General features: G+C 35.7%; 1 protein-coding gene across 1 annotated transcript; it reads right to left on the reverse strand.

Annotated features, from left to right (window-relative positions):
- Window positions 1-396: 396 nt before the first annotated feature.
- LOC128236969 (uncharacterized) lies at window positions 397-4,117 on the reverse strand. Its single transcript, XM_052952127.1, has 2 exons — window positions 4,103-4,117; window positions 397-3,591 (listed from the first exon to the last, which is right to left on the reverse strand). Exons 1-2 carry the CDS (start codon window positions 4,115-4,117, stop codon window positions 397-399), a joined length of 3,210 nt encoding a protein of 1,069 aa, XP_052808087.1.
- Window positions 4,118-16,848: the final 12,731 nt, after the last annotated feature.

Raw genomic sequence — 16,848 nt, forward strand, 5'->3', positions numbered from 1 at the left:
TGTCTCTGCTTTGGTGTATCTGTCTCTCTCTCTGGTTTGGTGTATATGTCTGTATCTGGTTTGGTGTATATGTCCGTCTCTGGTTTTGGTGTATATGTCTGTCTCTGGTTTGGTGTATATGTCTCTCTCTCTGGTTTGGTGTATATGTCTGTATCTGGTTTGGTGTATATGTCCGTCTCTGGTTTTGGTGTATATGTCTGTCTCTGGTTTGGTGTATATGTCTCTCTCTCTGGTTTGGTGTATATGTCTGTATCTGGTTTGGTGTATATGTCTGTCTCTGGTTTTGGTGTATATGTCCGTCTCTGGTTTTGGTGTATATGTCTGTCTCTGGTTTGGTGTATATGTCTGTATCTGGTTTGGTGTATATGTCTGTTTCTGGTTTGGTGTATATGTCTGTTATGGTTTGGTGTATATGTCTGTATCCGGTTTGGTGTATATGTCCGTCTCTGGTTTTGGTGTATATGTCTGTCTCTGGTTTGATGCATATGTGTGTCTCTGGTTTGGTGTATATGTCTGTTTCTGGTTTTGGTGTATATGTCTGTCTCTGGTTTGATGCATATGTCTGTATCCGGTTTTGGTGTATATGTCTGTTTCTGGTTTGGTGTATATGTCTGTATCCGGTTTTGGTGTATATGTCCGTTTCTGGTTTTGGTGTATATGTCTGTCTCTGGTTTGGTGTATATGTCTGTATCCGGTTTTGGTGTATATGTCCGTTTCTGGTTTTGGTGTATATGTCTGTCTCTGGTTTGATGCATATGTCTGTATCCGGTTTTGGTGTATATGTCTGTTTCTGGTTTTGGTGTATATGTCTGTCTCTGGTTTGGTGTATATGTCTGTATCCGGTTTTGGTGTATATGTCCGTCTCTGGTTTTGGTGTATATGTCTGTTTCTGGTTTTGGTGTATATGTCTGTATCCGGTTTTGGTGTATATGTCCGTCTCTGGTTTTGGTGTATATGTCTGTCTCTGGTTTGGTGTATATGTCCGTCTCCGGTTTTGGTGTATATGTATGTCTCTGGTTTGGTGTATATGTCTGTTTCTGGTTTTGGTGTATATGTCTGTATCCGGTTTTGGTGTATATGTCCGTCTCTGGTTTTGGTGTATATGTCTGTCTCTGGTTTGGTGTATATGTCTGTATCCGGTTTTGGTGTATATGTATGTCTCTGGTTTGGTGTATATGTCTGTATCCGGTTTTGGTGTATATGTATGTCTCTGGTTTGGTGTATATGTCTGTCTCTGGTTTTGGTGTATATGTCTGTATCCGGTTTTGGTGTATATGTCTGTCTCAGGTTTGATGCATATGTGTGTCTCTGGTTTGGTGTATATGTCTGTCTCTGGTTTTGGTGTATATGTATGTCTCTGGGTTTGGTGTATATGTATGTCTCTGGTTTGATGCATATGTCTGTATTCGGTTTTGGTGTATATGTCTGTTTCTGGTTTTGGTGTATATGTCTGTCTCTGGGTTTGGTGTATATGTCTGTCTCTGGTTTGATGCATATGTCTGTATCCGGTTTTGGTGTATATGTCTGTTTCTGGTTTTGGTGTATATGTCTGTCTCTGGTTTGATGCATATGTCTGTATCCGGTTTTGGTGTATATGTCTGTTTCTGGTTTTGGTGTATATGTCTGTCTCTGGGTTTGGTGTATATGTATGTCTCTGGGTTTGGTGTATATGTATGTCTCTGGGTTTGGTGTATTTGTCCGTCTCTGGTTTTGGTGTATATGTCTGTCTCTGGTTTGGTGTATATGTCTGTATCCGGTTTTGGTGTATATGTCTGTCTCTGGTTTGGTGTATATGTCTGCATCCGGTTTTGGTGTATATGTCTGTTTCTGGTTTTGGTGTATATGTCTGTTTCTGGTTTGGTGTATATGTCTGTATCCGGTTTTGGTGTATATGTCTGTCTCTGGTTTGGTGTATATGTCTGTCTCTGGTTTGGTGTATATGTCTGTCTCTGGTTTTGGTGTATATGTCTGTCTCTGGTTTGGTGTATATGTCTGTATCCGGTTTTGGTGTATATGTCTGTCTCTGGTTTTGGTGTGTATGTCTGTCTCTGGTTTGGTGTATATGTCTGTCTCTGGTTTTGGTGTGTATGTCTGTCTCTGGTTTTGGTGTGTATGTCTGTCTCTGGTTTGGTGTATATGTCTGTCTCTGGTTTGGTGTATATGTCTGTCTCTGGTTTTGGTGTATATGTCTGTCTCTGGTTTGGTGTATATGTCTGTATCCGGTTTTGGTGTATATGTCTGTCTCTGGTTTTGGTGTGTATGTCTGTCTCTGGTTTGGTGTGTATGTCTGTCTCTGGTTTGGTGTATTTGTCTGTCTCTGGTTTTGGTGTGTATGTCTGTCTCTGGTTTGGTGTATATGTCTGTCTCTGGTTTGGTGTATATGTCTGTATCCGGTTTTGGTGTATATGTCCGTCTCTGGTTTTGGTGTATATGTCTGTTTCTGGTTTTGGTGTATATGTCTGTCTCTGGTTTTGGTGTGTATGTCTGTCTCTGGTTTGGTGTATATGTCTGTCTCTGGTTTGGTGTATATGTCTGTATCCGGTTTTGGTGTGTATGTCTGTCTCTGGTTTGGTGTATATGTCTGTCTCTGGTTTGGTGTATATGTCTGTATCCGGTTTTGGTGTATATGTCCGTCTCTGGTTTTGGTGTATATGTCTGTATCCGGTTTTGGTGTATATGTCTGTTTCTGGTTTTGGTGTATATGTCTGTCTCTGGTTTGGTGTATATGTCTGTCTCTGGTTTTGGTGTATATGTCTGTTTCTGGTTTTGGTGTATATGTCTGTTTCTGGTTTTGGTGTATATGTCTGTCTCTGGTTTGGTGTATATGTCTGTATCCGGTTTTGGTGTACATGTCCGTCTCTGGTTTTGGTGTATATGTCTGTCTCTGGTTTTGGTGTGTATGTCTGTCTCTGGTTTGGTGTATATGACTGTCTCTGGTTTGGTGTATATGTCTGTATCCGGTTTGGTGTATATGTCCGTCTCTGGTTTTGGTGTATATGTCTGTCTCTGGTTTGATGCATATGTGTGTCTCTGGTTTGGTGTATATGTCTGTTTCTGGTTTTGGTGTATATGTCTGTTTCTGGTTTTGGTGTATATGTGTGTCTCTGGTTTGGTGTATATGTCTGTCTCTGGTTTGGTGTGTATGTCTGTCTCTGGTTTTGGTGTGTATGTCTGTCTCTGGTTTGGTGTATATGTCTGTCTCTGGTTTGATGCATATGTGTGTCTCTGGTTTGGTGTATATGTCTGTTTCTGGTTTTGGTGTATATGTATGTCTCTGGGTTTGGTGTATATGTCTGTCTCTGGTTTGGTGTATATGTCTGTATCCGGTTTTGGTGTGTATGTCTGTCTCTGGTTTGGTGTATATGACTGTCTCTGGTTTGGTGTGTATGTCTGTCTCTGGTTTGGTGTATATGACTGTCTCTGGTTTTGGTGTGTATGTCTGTCTCTGGTTTGGTGTATATGTCTGTATCCGGTTTTGGTGTGTATGTCTGTCTCTGGTTTGGTGTATATGTCTGTCTCTGGTTTGGTGTATATGTCTGTATCCGGTTTTGGTGTATATGTCTGTATCTGGTTTGGTGTATATGTCTGTCTCTGGTTTTGGTGTGTATGTCTGTCTCTGGTTTGGTGTATATGACTGTCTCTGGTTTGGTGTATGTTAGGCCTTGGTCCTTTTGCCTTTAAAAGGGTCAATCGCTAAATTTTAAATTCAGGCTTATCCTGTATTGTCTTGTGTATTGTTAAAGGTACTATCGGGATAGGATTTTGCGTTACGTAAGTTAGGTCTGTAAATGTATAATTTTTAATCAGTTTATACTTTGTTATAACGTGTTTTAATATATACTAGTAATACATTTAATAATAATCATGACACACGTGCTGTAATCAAAACCATTTCCCGTACACAACAAACATAATTCGATATATTTAATGCACCTATCAATGCTTCCTCAGACCGGTGAGGTAGGTTTGGCGACTGTGATATGGGTCTAATGCTTCCCCACGGTCAGAAAGGTTTGTACAATCCCATGGTCAGGGATGTTTTGGGCATTAGAAACCTAGGTGTAAAACGCGTCTATGTCTACTTCGCAGATAATGGTCTTACCGGGTCAGTCAACATCCCGACTGTTGTTAATATTGATGTAAGCAGTCTCCAATATGCCGGCCATCCCCACAGCCACCCCCACTCCCACCCCTGGGTATGACAAAACATTGATTTGTGCATTAACAATCAAATGTAAAATGCATTCTAAGTCATATAATAAGATATACGAAACTCTATATCGGTTTCTTCAGTAACCTGAAAGCACTGGTCCAATGTCATTATGCTATAACTACCAGGCAGAAAAATGAATCGTAAATGTAAACAATTTAAAATATATATTGAAGAACTAGAACTTCCCCCCTGTAGTTCACGTGGTCTAAGTCGGATATACAGCGAATTGATGTATATAAACTATGTAATACATCTATGTCCTTTTGATATTTCATAGGTACGTACACATTTTTTCTTCTGTACTGAGTGCAGGACAATCCCAAAATTGTGAAAACAGTGCCTACAATACGTTTTACAAATATTTTAAATCTATGTCATTAGGGTATTATCACTAAATGTGATTTCTGCAGATTTAGACGATGAACAAAAATAAAAGGTTTACCAGAGTCAATGTATTATCCACCATATACCACTATTTTATTTAGAGTGACTGTTAGCGACAAACTCAATTGGCTCAAAAGAGTTTATAAATTTTTTTAAATGAATCATTGATATTTTAAACGCTTATGCTGTCCTGTTCAAGGTTGAGACAAAAAAGCTGTATACGGACTGACAAAAGGGGGAAGCGAACTCGATATTCACTGATTATTCTTGAGGTAAAACATCCGTGTGGCATGCAATTGTAACCATGACAATGGCATAGTATTACTGGTCGTGATTGATAAATGCTCTTATTTCAAATGATTGTTGCATGCGTATTTAAATGTTTTAATGTTAATGAGATGCAAGTTACAGTCATGCCATCGAAAAAATCGATGTATCTGTTTTATTTTAGTATCAACAGGTTAATGTTACTGGTGTAATTTTAATACATGTTCATAACGGTGTGTAGGAATAATTTAAAGCCAATGAAGGGCCAGCTTGTTTTTACGATTTTTACTGATAACATCAAAATATAAAAATGTAAAGTGACTCCTCTACACAATTTTACAGCCCACTTCATACGTATTTTAATTATAACGACAGAGAACTTCAGGGATAAACTTCAGCTTGAAGTACAATGAGTGTAAAGTCGTATATTTTGGGAACGTTCACAGTACAGAAGTGGGTTTGTAAGACCAAACACAAAATATACTTCGCAGATAATGGTCTCACAGAGTCAGTCAACATTCAGGCTGTTGTGAATATTGATGTTAGCAGTCTCCCATATGCCGGCCACCCCCACAGCCACCCCCACTCCCACCCCTGGGTAGTGTTGGGAATCGGACATAAAAATTTACTATAGATAATCGGTTTTATGAAACCGATCAATGATCGATTATTAATCAATTCAATTATAAGTTGATTATCTTTGGTCATCATATTAAAGGCATACAGATACAGTGCATGCATCAGTTTTAAGAACCAATGTTCCCTTACAATATTGTTTGTAGATTTCTTTATATAAATTACATTATTTATTCAGAAAGCGACTATCGTTTAGTGATGACAAGTCACTATTGCAGCACGTGAGACCACAGGCTCTAATTTTTGTCTTACATTTAGTCATTTAGTCATACATGTGCAAAAAACACAAAGAAGAATATCAATTTCTTTTTAATAATCAGTCAGTAATAGGTACAACAAGCAGTTGAATATTCTACAGTTTTTTTTACATGAACAGTTTCTTTCAGAAAAATGAGAAAACTAAATTCTTAAAGGATTAGAAATAAACGGTAACATGTTTTAAAAATCACTTATAAACCACAAGAGATACAAGATACAAGATACAAAAATCTTTATATTAAGTCGGGTATGTGTTAACATGAAACATTAACTCAATGAGCTTTTTTCCGACATGAATAACAAACATACATAACATATCAAATAACAATAACATATCAAATAACAATAACCACAAACATGAGAAGTTGAGAACCAATTAGCAGTTCAATTAAAAAGAAAATTTGTATTAATGCACTGTTGTAACTTTTTGACTCGACAAGCATATGAGTACATAATTTAACATAGTAACACCTTAACATTTTAACATAAACTTGCATTAACCAGAAATAAGTAAATTAGTCGGTAGCGGTTACGTTCCTTGTTTTCATAATCGATTGTTCAAATTTCACTATCGATTGTTGCCGACGTAGGTCTTTCCGATCAATTGTCGATTATAATCGATCATCGGCACAACACTACCCCTGGGTATAACAAAACATTGAATTGTGCATTGACAATCAAATGTGAAATGCATACTAAGCCATGTTATAAGATGTAATACGAAAATATATATATATCGGTTTCTTCAGTATCTGAATGCACTGGTCCAATGTCATTATTCAACTACGAGGCAGAAAAATGAATCGCAAATGTAAACAATTTACAATATATATTGAAGAACTAGAACTTAAACTTCCTGCCTGTATTTCACCTGGTCTAAGTCGGGTATACAGCGAATTGATGTATATTTATATTTCATTTAAGGAATGAATTGCGGGCTTGATTTCATTATCGGGTTATGAACGCAATTGGGCTGGTCAAAGTGTGTGGAGTCCGAATTGCGTTCATATCCCCAATAATGACATCAAGCCCGCAATTCATTCCTTATGTTTACACCAATAGTTCATTATTGCATTCAATAATTGTTAAAAAATACTTCATTTCATTTAAGAAAACCTTTTAGTAACTCTTTCCAACCCATTCTGTAAATAGAACGACCCGACTGTAACCGGAAGCTTTTTTTCAAATGACGTCACAATAACGCGGGAAAAGATCAGCCGCTTGAAATCACTTTTAAACGTAAAATTCAAACACTTAAGGCAACTATTCATTTAAAATTTATAAAATAATACTTTCTTAAAATGTTGATTTATATTTTACGGGACCTGCTGACACAATATAAACAATAACAGTATCAATATTTTTCATGTATATTGTTATGCAATGAACTGCGATCCGAACATATCCGAAGATGTTGCGTTCATCGATTGATGAACGCACATGCCGAAAGGCAGTTCATTTAAGGAATGGAAGTTGAGGTGTAAATATAGGAACTTTCACATTTTTGTCTTTCCTGTGCTGATTGCGGGACAATCAAACATTGTGAAAACTGTGCCTATTTAAGGAATGAGTTGCGGGGTTTGATGTCATTATCGTGGTATGAACGCAATTGGGCTGGTCTAAGTGTGTGGAGTCCGAAGGACTCCACGCGTTCATTGACCAGCCCAATTGCGTTCATAACCCCGATAATGACATCAACCCCGCAATTCATTCCTTATATTTACACCAATAGTTCATTATTTCATTCAATAATTGTGAAAAAAAAATACTTCATTTCATTTAAGAAAACCTTTCTCTAATACTTTCTTACCCATTCTGTAAATAGAACGACCCGACTGTAACCGGAAATATTTTTTTCAAATGACGTCACAATAACGCGGGAAAAGATCAGCTACTTAAAAAACTTTTAAATGTAAAAATCAAACACTTATGGCATAGAGGATATTTGTTTATTTCAGTGTAAGATCGTATTTTATTTCACGAGTGTCATAGAAAATATAAATTTTCAATGATCACGAGTGAAATTAAATACGATCTTACACTGAAATAAGCAGATTTTCTGTTTCTTTTATGCTTATTTTCGGAGTTTTAGTAGTTTTTTTAATTTATTTCTTTATTACCCCCTTTTTGTTATTTACGCCGCTACCCGTGGGGCGCCCCTCACGCAAAATAATAGCTGTTAACTTTTCTATTTCCGGTTTGTTGAGAAAAAGTTCTCTGCTATTCATTCTTATAGTTTATTATTCGCTCGTTTTTAGTGCAAAGCTTTTATGAACAGTAATCAATAAAGTTTAATAAGTGCACATATGTTCCAAAAAATAACGAAAACTTTTTTATTTTAAGCGGGGCATGAATACATAACCAAATTACTAAACCGCGATTTAATGAATGAAAATTTGGAAGGTCAAATGTGTTAGCAAAACAAATGCGGATAATCATTGGATTTTAAACATTTTTCTTAGTTTTAGAGTGTGTTTCATGATACATGGATATTCAGTCATCTTACTGTCAGAGACAAGTCTGTTTTGCTTGAAGACAGGTCGTTTTTATGGTAATGATGAGGACCACGCTAGTTTGTTGACATATTTTGAGGCGTGGATGGGGTTAAAAAGATATCAGATTATCTGTAAATTGTTGTGCGAATTTTCCGGGAAGCTCGTTTTACGTATAACAACGACAAACAGTTCAAAATACATTTGAACGATGATATAACATTCCTTTTATGTTCGAACAGTTGTTTTCATCTGTAATTTGTTTGGTATGAAAGCAAATGTTCGAACATTCAGCTTCAAGATCAAGAAAACGGGATAACCGGTAATAAACAGTAAGTTGTTAATTTCCAAATATAAATTTATTTAAATTTATAAAACATTTCTTAAATTTGCCAACATTTTCTGGTTCAAAGTGAAGTGTTCTGTTTTGATCAAGGGGAAGTAACTACAAAGGATTTTAAAAGTAGTTCTGAAAGTTGATATTTTCACTCCTTATTTTGCAGTGAAAAGATCAAATGGATATTTTCACTGTTGTTATTTCACTTATAAAACCCCATATTTCATCGAAAAGCATGAAAGAAAATAATATATTTAAAATATAATTAATTAACACTTTCTAAAATGTTGATTTATATTTTACGGGACCTGCTGACACAGTACAAACAATAACAAGATCAATAGTTTTCATGTATATTGTTATGCGATGAATTGCGATCCGAACATATCCGAAGATATTGCGTTCATCGACTGATAAACGCAATTGTCGAAAGGCAGTTCATTTAAGGAATGGAAAGTGAGGTGTAAATATAAAACGTTTTACAAATATTATTTATCTATATCATTAAGGAATTATCACGAAACGTAATTTCTGCAAATTTAGGCCATGAACAAAAATAAAAGGTTTACCAGAGTCAATGTATTATCCACCATATACCACTATTTTATTTAGAGTGACTGTTAGCTATCAACTTAATTGACTCAAAAGAGTTTATCTTTTCAAAAATGAATCGATAATAATGTCCACGCTTATACTGTACTGTCCAAGGCTAAGACAAAAGGCTGTATAAGAAGTGACAAAGGGGGAAGCGAACTCGATATTCACTGATTATTGGGGTAAAACATCCGTGTAACCTGAAATTGTGACCATCACTATGTCATAGTATAACTGGTCGTGATTAATGAATGCCTTCATTTCAAATGATTGTCGCATGCGTATTTTAGATTTAGATTTTAGACGGGGGAGATATCTGATCGGTGTCCAACCACAATACTGGAAGTCTCTCAGCTCCTGAATTTTCGCTGGCTGAAGGCGGTTCTATGCTGGGTGTATCGCAGGCAGTAGATGACTTCTTGAGTTTGCAGGGCAGTACACAAGATACAGTTCCTGAGGAGCAGGGAGATGATGGGCAAGAAAATAAAGAAGACTCGCCAATCTTTAGACAGACCTACACTAAGGAAGACTCTCCAATATTTGGGCCAACCTCATCCCAGAAGTATGTGTAAACTTCCCTGGGCCATTGTACTCATCACCACTTGCAGGAAATATTCAGGCGACACAACACCCAGCCAAGGAAAGAATACAGCCAACTTCCAATGTGAGGAGGCACAGAATCGCTTGACCGAAGATGAATGACAGCTGCTTGGCTCGATTCGATGAGGACTTAAACCTTATCCTACAGTCAGCACTGACAGGGGCAGTTGAGAAGAAGTTGCGTGCACTACCTACACTTACCTATGCCCTAGGAAAGGAGAGATTTGGGCTAGAGATGAAACCCAACCTTTCCAAAAAGCCGCTTATTCCGAACAGGAGACTCTGCGAAATAAAAAGATCGGAGCAGAATTGCGGTCCCTGAGGAAGAGGTATAGGTGCTCAAGTGACGCAGAGAAGGAAGGTATTGTGCAGCTCAGAGAAAGAGCAAGGTTGAAGACACTAACCAATGCAGAGAGGCTGAGACGTAAAAGAAGGGAAAAGGCAAAGAAGAGAACTGCATTTACCTCAAACCCTTACAAATACACAAGGAGTATGTTGAGCGAGGAGAAGTCTGGAAAGCTCGAAAGTAGCCAGGATGAGGTTGAACAACACCTTCGGGAAACTCATTCTGATCCACACCGAAGCGAAACCCTGGGATAATGTGATAGAATTCAACCAGTGGAAGAGCCAGTCACCCCCATTGAATATGAATGAACCAACATGGAAAGAGGTCAATGATGTGGTGAAAAAGGCACGTTCGTGCTCAGCTCAAGGTCCAAGTGGTATCCCATACAAGGTTTACACGAATTGCTGCATGGTCCCAAAGGAGAAGAACTCCAAAACTGCCAAGCGAATGACAACCTACATGATAGAAAATGGATACGTAGATACCTCTGTCTAAAAGGGATGAATTCCCGGATTTTCTGGCTGCGTAGAACACACCAGCGCACTCACACAACTGCTACATGAGGCAAGGGTGAACCACAAGCATCTCACAGTAGTATGGCTCGACCTAGCAAACGCCTACGGCTCCATACCACACCAGCTAATCAAGGTCGCACTACATCATTACCATATACCAGACAAGGCTAGCAACTTGATCATGAGCTACTTCAGCAACATTAACCTGAGGTTCTCATGTGGCAACTTTACAACAAACTGGTTACCACTCGAGAAAGGAATTGTAACGGGATGCACCATCTCTGTCATCTTATTTGTCATGGGCATGAACATGATTATCAAAGCAGCAGAGAGGGAATCAAGAGGCCCACTTACAAACACCGGGATCCGGCTCCCATCAAACAGGGGATTCATGGATGACATGACGGTCACCACAGAAACCCATATCCAGGCGAGATGGATCCTCAAAGCACTTGATGAAACTGTGTCTTGGGCACGAATGCTATTCAAACCAGTCAAGTCAAGGTGTCTGGTAGTAAGGAAAGGCAAGGTGACTGACAAGTTCAAGCTGCATATACAAGATGAGGAAATCCATTCACTTGTCAACAATCCAATCAAGTGTTTAGGGAAGTGGTTTGATTCTACACTTAAGGACACCCGCAGCCAAGACAGGCTGAATTAGCAGATTGAAAAGTGACTGAAGTCCGAACTTCCGGGAAAGTTCAAGGCATGGATCTTCCAGCATGGTCTCTTGCCTAGACTCATCTGGCCATTAATGGTCAACGAAATCCCCATCAGCACAGTTGAACAATTGGAGCAGGCAATTAGCATGCATCTTAGAAGGTGGCTTGGACTTCCGCCTTCCTTTACCAATATTGGACTCTATGGCAAGTCAACAAAGCTGCAGATGCCTATAAGCTCCCTCGTCGAGGAGTACAACGTCGCTAAAACACGTCTGCTACTAACACTCAGACACTCAAGTGATGGGAAGATTAGTGGAGCAGGAATAGAAGTTGGAACGGGAAGGAAATTTATTTATAGCTACAGCTATAAATCTACATCTGTAGCTGTACTTTCGAATACAGCTGTAGCTATATAATACAGATTTAGCCATACTTTTGCAGTTGTAGCTGTATTGTGTGTCTTACAGTTGTTGGCAGTGTATTTTGAGCCACATTATACGCATCAGCCCTTTGTCAAAACGAACAATACAGTTACTGTATTGACTGCCACTGTTATCAAACGCTAGGCTTGAAATAGGATCGTGTCACTAACTTATCGGATGTGTATATACCAAAAAATAATGTTGCCTGTCTGTAAACTATTAAATACAAAATGATAAGAGACTATTATGACAAATGTATTATTATTATTATTATTATTATTATTATTATTATTATTATTATTATTATTATTATTTGGACTAACGTCTAAAAAATAAAGAGCCAATGTTTGCGGAAATCCATGGAAATCAGATATATAAGACTGCTGACAAAAAATTAGATCGCAGATTTTTATATTTAAGATAAAAAAAAATGATGTGTTATGCATTTTACTTAAACCGCTAATAACGGTTTAACCAAAAAAACATTTATTTTCGAACAGAAATATGAATATCTACGATCTGATTTTTTGTCAGGATTCTTATATCATTGGTTTGCAGATATCTACGCAAAAATTTGCTCTTTCCAAGAAAAAAAATAAAAAAAGGTTGTAAAAACGGTAAATCTGTGAGAGTGCAGCTTTAAAGTTAGTTAAGAAATTTAAGAAAGTGGATAACAGGTAAGCCATCAAAAATACATAGCACTCACTTTTAAAAAGAAGGCGTATACGTTAATTTGTTAAATCCGTTCCATTCAACTGCCAATCCCTCAAAAACATGCCAATTTGGGGTTGTTGTGCACACACCTGCGGAAAGTCCTGCGTGTCTTCTTCAAATGTGTGTTTGTGCTAAACGATAATGTTTGTTTTTTGTTTTTTATTCCATTCATTAAATCCTTTTAATAAAGTAAAACATACTGGCATAACCTAAAATAATGCATAGTTAAGATAATGCTAAATTTGAGCTCTGTATTATTCTTTCTACAAAAAAGGTAACACTCTTCATGACATAGTAAGCTGTTCACACAGTAAACCGAAAGAGTTTCAAAATTGTCATGGTAATTGGGTTTTCAGTTGTTGTATGATTCGTAACAAAACGCTGCACCAACACGATGTGTTTTCGTTTTACCAATATTCCAAATATTTAATAACCCTGTAGCGTTATATCGTTCGAACATATGTTCAATTGAAAATATATATAACTGTAATACAAATGGTGAACAGGTGTTATTTTACATGATTCATATATACAAAAGATGTTCGTCGCATTATCGTCTCACTTGACTCACACATAATGCATTATATTAAACAGAACAGAACATGTATTGTTAACTTAAACATATACGGTTCATCGTAATTACAATAACATAACACATGGCATGGCAATAGTTGATAAATGCGAGAGTGCATATAAATATATTCATATATAAAATATCAATGATTTCAACATGTTAAAAGCAATAAAGTTAGCATTATTATCCAAAGCATTAAATCGTAGCTTAAAAGCATGTTTACAATACAAAGCTAGTTTTCGTAGACATGCAGTATTTTCCGATTTTAATAATTGAATGAATTTAAACATGCTTGGTCTTGCATAGTAAAATTTATCTATGTATTTTTTCCTTATATAATTATATTGCGGACAAATCAAAACAAAGTGATATTCGTCTTTAATATCATTATGAACACATCAAACACGTTTTCGTTGATTTCTTTCAATATTAACATATCTGCCTCTTTCAACATTTAACATATGAGAGAACAATCTTAACCTAGCAATAATATTCCTAAGTCTATAGCTATACAATTTATCCATATACGATGACATATGAATAGTACTTTTTAGTTCTCTGTACAACACTAGTGAACTAAAAGAGTCTATATCATTTTTCCAATGCCCAATAAATTGGTCGATTAATCTTCTGCTAAAATAGCTATAAAAGAATCAATATTAATCGACTCCGGATATAACCATACTTCATTGAATCCTGACTTTTGTAATATAGTGCTAACATTTGAACACCAAATGTTTGAATTTGCGTTATTTTCTGCATCGTATCGAATCATTTGCAATGTATTGTATAAAATGCAATTGTCTCTTTTAAATTGATACAGTTTAAGGAAATATTTTACGATTCGTACATGTCTAGTAACATACAGAGGGTATCGTCCTAGTTCACCATATATTGAAGAGTTACTAGTGCTTATTTTTACATCAAGTAGTCTTTTCAGAAATTTCTATGAACCCTTTCTATACTTCACAAGAATAGCACAACATGGATGACACAAATGAGTCGAATAAACCCAACATTATTTTAACAGGAAGTCTTCCCCCTAGTTATCCTAAACAAATTTCCCATAGCCTTAAGTCCTTTATCTGCTAAGATCTGTGTAGCGTTTATAAATGATATTCCGCTTGACAAAACAATACCAAGATAGTTAAAAGATTGAACCTTTTCTATCAATTCATTACTGTTGTAAAGATTTACATTTTCTTTGCGCAAAATATGTATTTTTTTGCTACCTTAGTGCGCTTTTCAAAGAACTTTTTTTCTTTAGAGCTCAAAAATACCGTAAATGTTTGAACCATTTCATCCGTATAACAATCATTGCTTTTCATTGTTAATAACAGTCCACATAAAATATCAATTTCTCGACTAACAAAATCAGCCTTTTGCCCGATTCTTGAGTTTAAATCACCGAAAACATATACAGAGCCTAGAGAATGAAAATGAGTAATCTCCTCTTCTATCTTTTGAATACATCAATATTATACATATCATGACTAGGTGAATTCTCGGGAGCAATATAAGTGAAAAGTAAGTAAACGTTATTCATTTGAAAAAAGTTTTATCTAACTTTAACCACTTTGTACAGTCTAAATCATTTTTAATCATTTTGACTCCTTTCAATATTACGAACATATACCACTACTTGCCCACTTTTTTGTTTTGCTCTTCTATTTTGAAACTTTCTAAATGAATGAAACAGCTTAAAACGTTTGAAATCAATTGTAGAATTTTTGTTAGTCCAGGTTTCACTTAAAAATATTAAATCATAATTGCTTAAAATATTTGAAAAATCAGTATTTTTCCCTTTTCAGCTGCGTAAGTTCCTTAACATTCCAAGTCATATTAAAATGAAAGCGCTGAATTCATTGAAAGGCTGTAGGCGCGACAATTGTGATTTTACTTTTTTCAACTTTCTGTTCACAGGCAATAAACAAAATTGAATCCAAAAATATGGTGAGTGGCCGCATGCTGTAACCGATAAGTGCTGCCATTACTAAAGAATTAGTAATGTAAATTGATGAATTGTTTTATAACAGTAACTGATAAACCTATATGTACAATGGTATATAAAAATTGCTTTCATATCGCTAAATAATTGCTAGTGTAAAGTTAATTAAATCAAACCCAATATCAGCTGAGAACGTTTGGACTATTTGTAGTATATAAAGTAAGGTAGGGTATTTAAGTCAACGCAACGTTATTATCTATGAATATCTACTCCCTCGGTTCCTCGCCAAGAGTTATTCAAGATTCGTTTGCTTGTTTTTAATTTCTCATTACCGTTGCAATCTTATGAAAACGTATTTAAATAAATTGATATATTGTATTCACACTATTTTAAACCGCATAACACCATACCCTGTCGCATAAATCAAGTCATGTCAAAAAGTAGATCAGACGTTTGCTTCAGCCAAAATACTTCTTTGGACAAGGGCAAGTCACAGTTAAAATATCTGACCACCATCATATGCAAATTGTATGCATTTTCACTTCGACCGTTAATCTTAAATACACATAAGCTTCTTTATAAACAATGTAAATACATTTTGCAACATTGAGACAAAAAGCGTTGCATACAAAGGTCTCTACCTCAAAACCTAACAAAAGAATTTCGACCTATTTTTGGAATATGGCGATATCCTCTTTGACAAGTGTACACAACAAGACAAAACAATAGCTTGCGAAAAATCCAACAAGAAGCCACAAGAATCACTACTGGCATAACCAAACTTAAATTTATAGATAAATTAACGAAGGAAGTATGGTGGGAAACTCTCTGACAGTTACGTATTACGCACAATTTAGATTATCTTCTTCAAAATGAATCAAAACACTGAAATTGCTAGTAGAAGTAGTTTAAAGTGACACTCGTATTTAAAGTCAATACATACACCTGTATAACAAACATTTTTACAGTGATAAACCTTTACCTTACTTAATTACTGAGGCAAAAAATGTTACCGTGTATTTAATAGCTGAAAACGCACAAATATTGCATGGTAACATTCATATCATCAGTAATGAATATTTTCCATAAATGCATTATTTAGTATTTAGTTAATGGTTTTATTCATAAATTTTATGTTAGTTATACAAATATATGTATTAATTTTAAATACGAGAATCACTTTAAGATAACTTACAATAAAACAGATCACAATTGTTTGGAGAATTGCTTAGTAACGCTCTTAGCCATAAAACACCTCTAACGTACATATGAACAATTGCGATTTGATATATTGTCAGCAGTATAATCTGGTCTCCAGACATGTACGCAAAAATTGGCTCATTCCAAGACAAATAAATAAAGAACAGCCTCAAGCAACCTTTGTTGCAGTTTAACATTCTTCTGACGGATCACTCTTGAATAATTCATTTATATGACACCACAGCTTTTATTGATTTTCAGCGAAAACCCGTATATCTATAGTAACTGTAATCAACGTGTACAAGAAAGTATTCAGTGGAAAGCATGGTATTATATATTTCATGAATTTATTGTGTATAACAAAGTTGAACAATTTAAAATTGAATTATTAAATAATTTTGTTGCGACTAGCTTAAATATATTTACATGGAAACTGAGAGACAGTCCCCCGTGTATGTGTCGCAAGGAAGTTGAAGATTATAAACATTTGTTTTATCCATTGTTCTTCATTATCCAATTTTTGGTCAATAAATGCCATATTAAAAAAATGTGGTATAAAGAAAATGTTTAATGACATCAAATATATTGTAATAGATTATAAGATACACCAAAAATAATACAACTGTGTTAAAATATTGTTTTACGTCCAATATGTTATTGTATTTCTAAAACATACTTCATATGCG

The sequence above is a fragment of the Mya arenaria genome, chromosome 6 (assembly GCF_026914265.1).
Source record: "Mya arenaria isolate MELC-2E11 chromosome 6, ASM2691426v1".
NCBI classification, from domain to species: Eukaryota; Metazoa; Mollusca; class Bivalvia; order Myida; family Myidae; genus Mya; species Mya arenaria.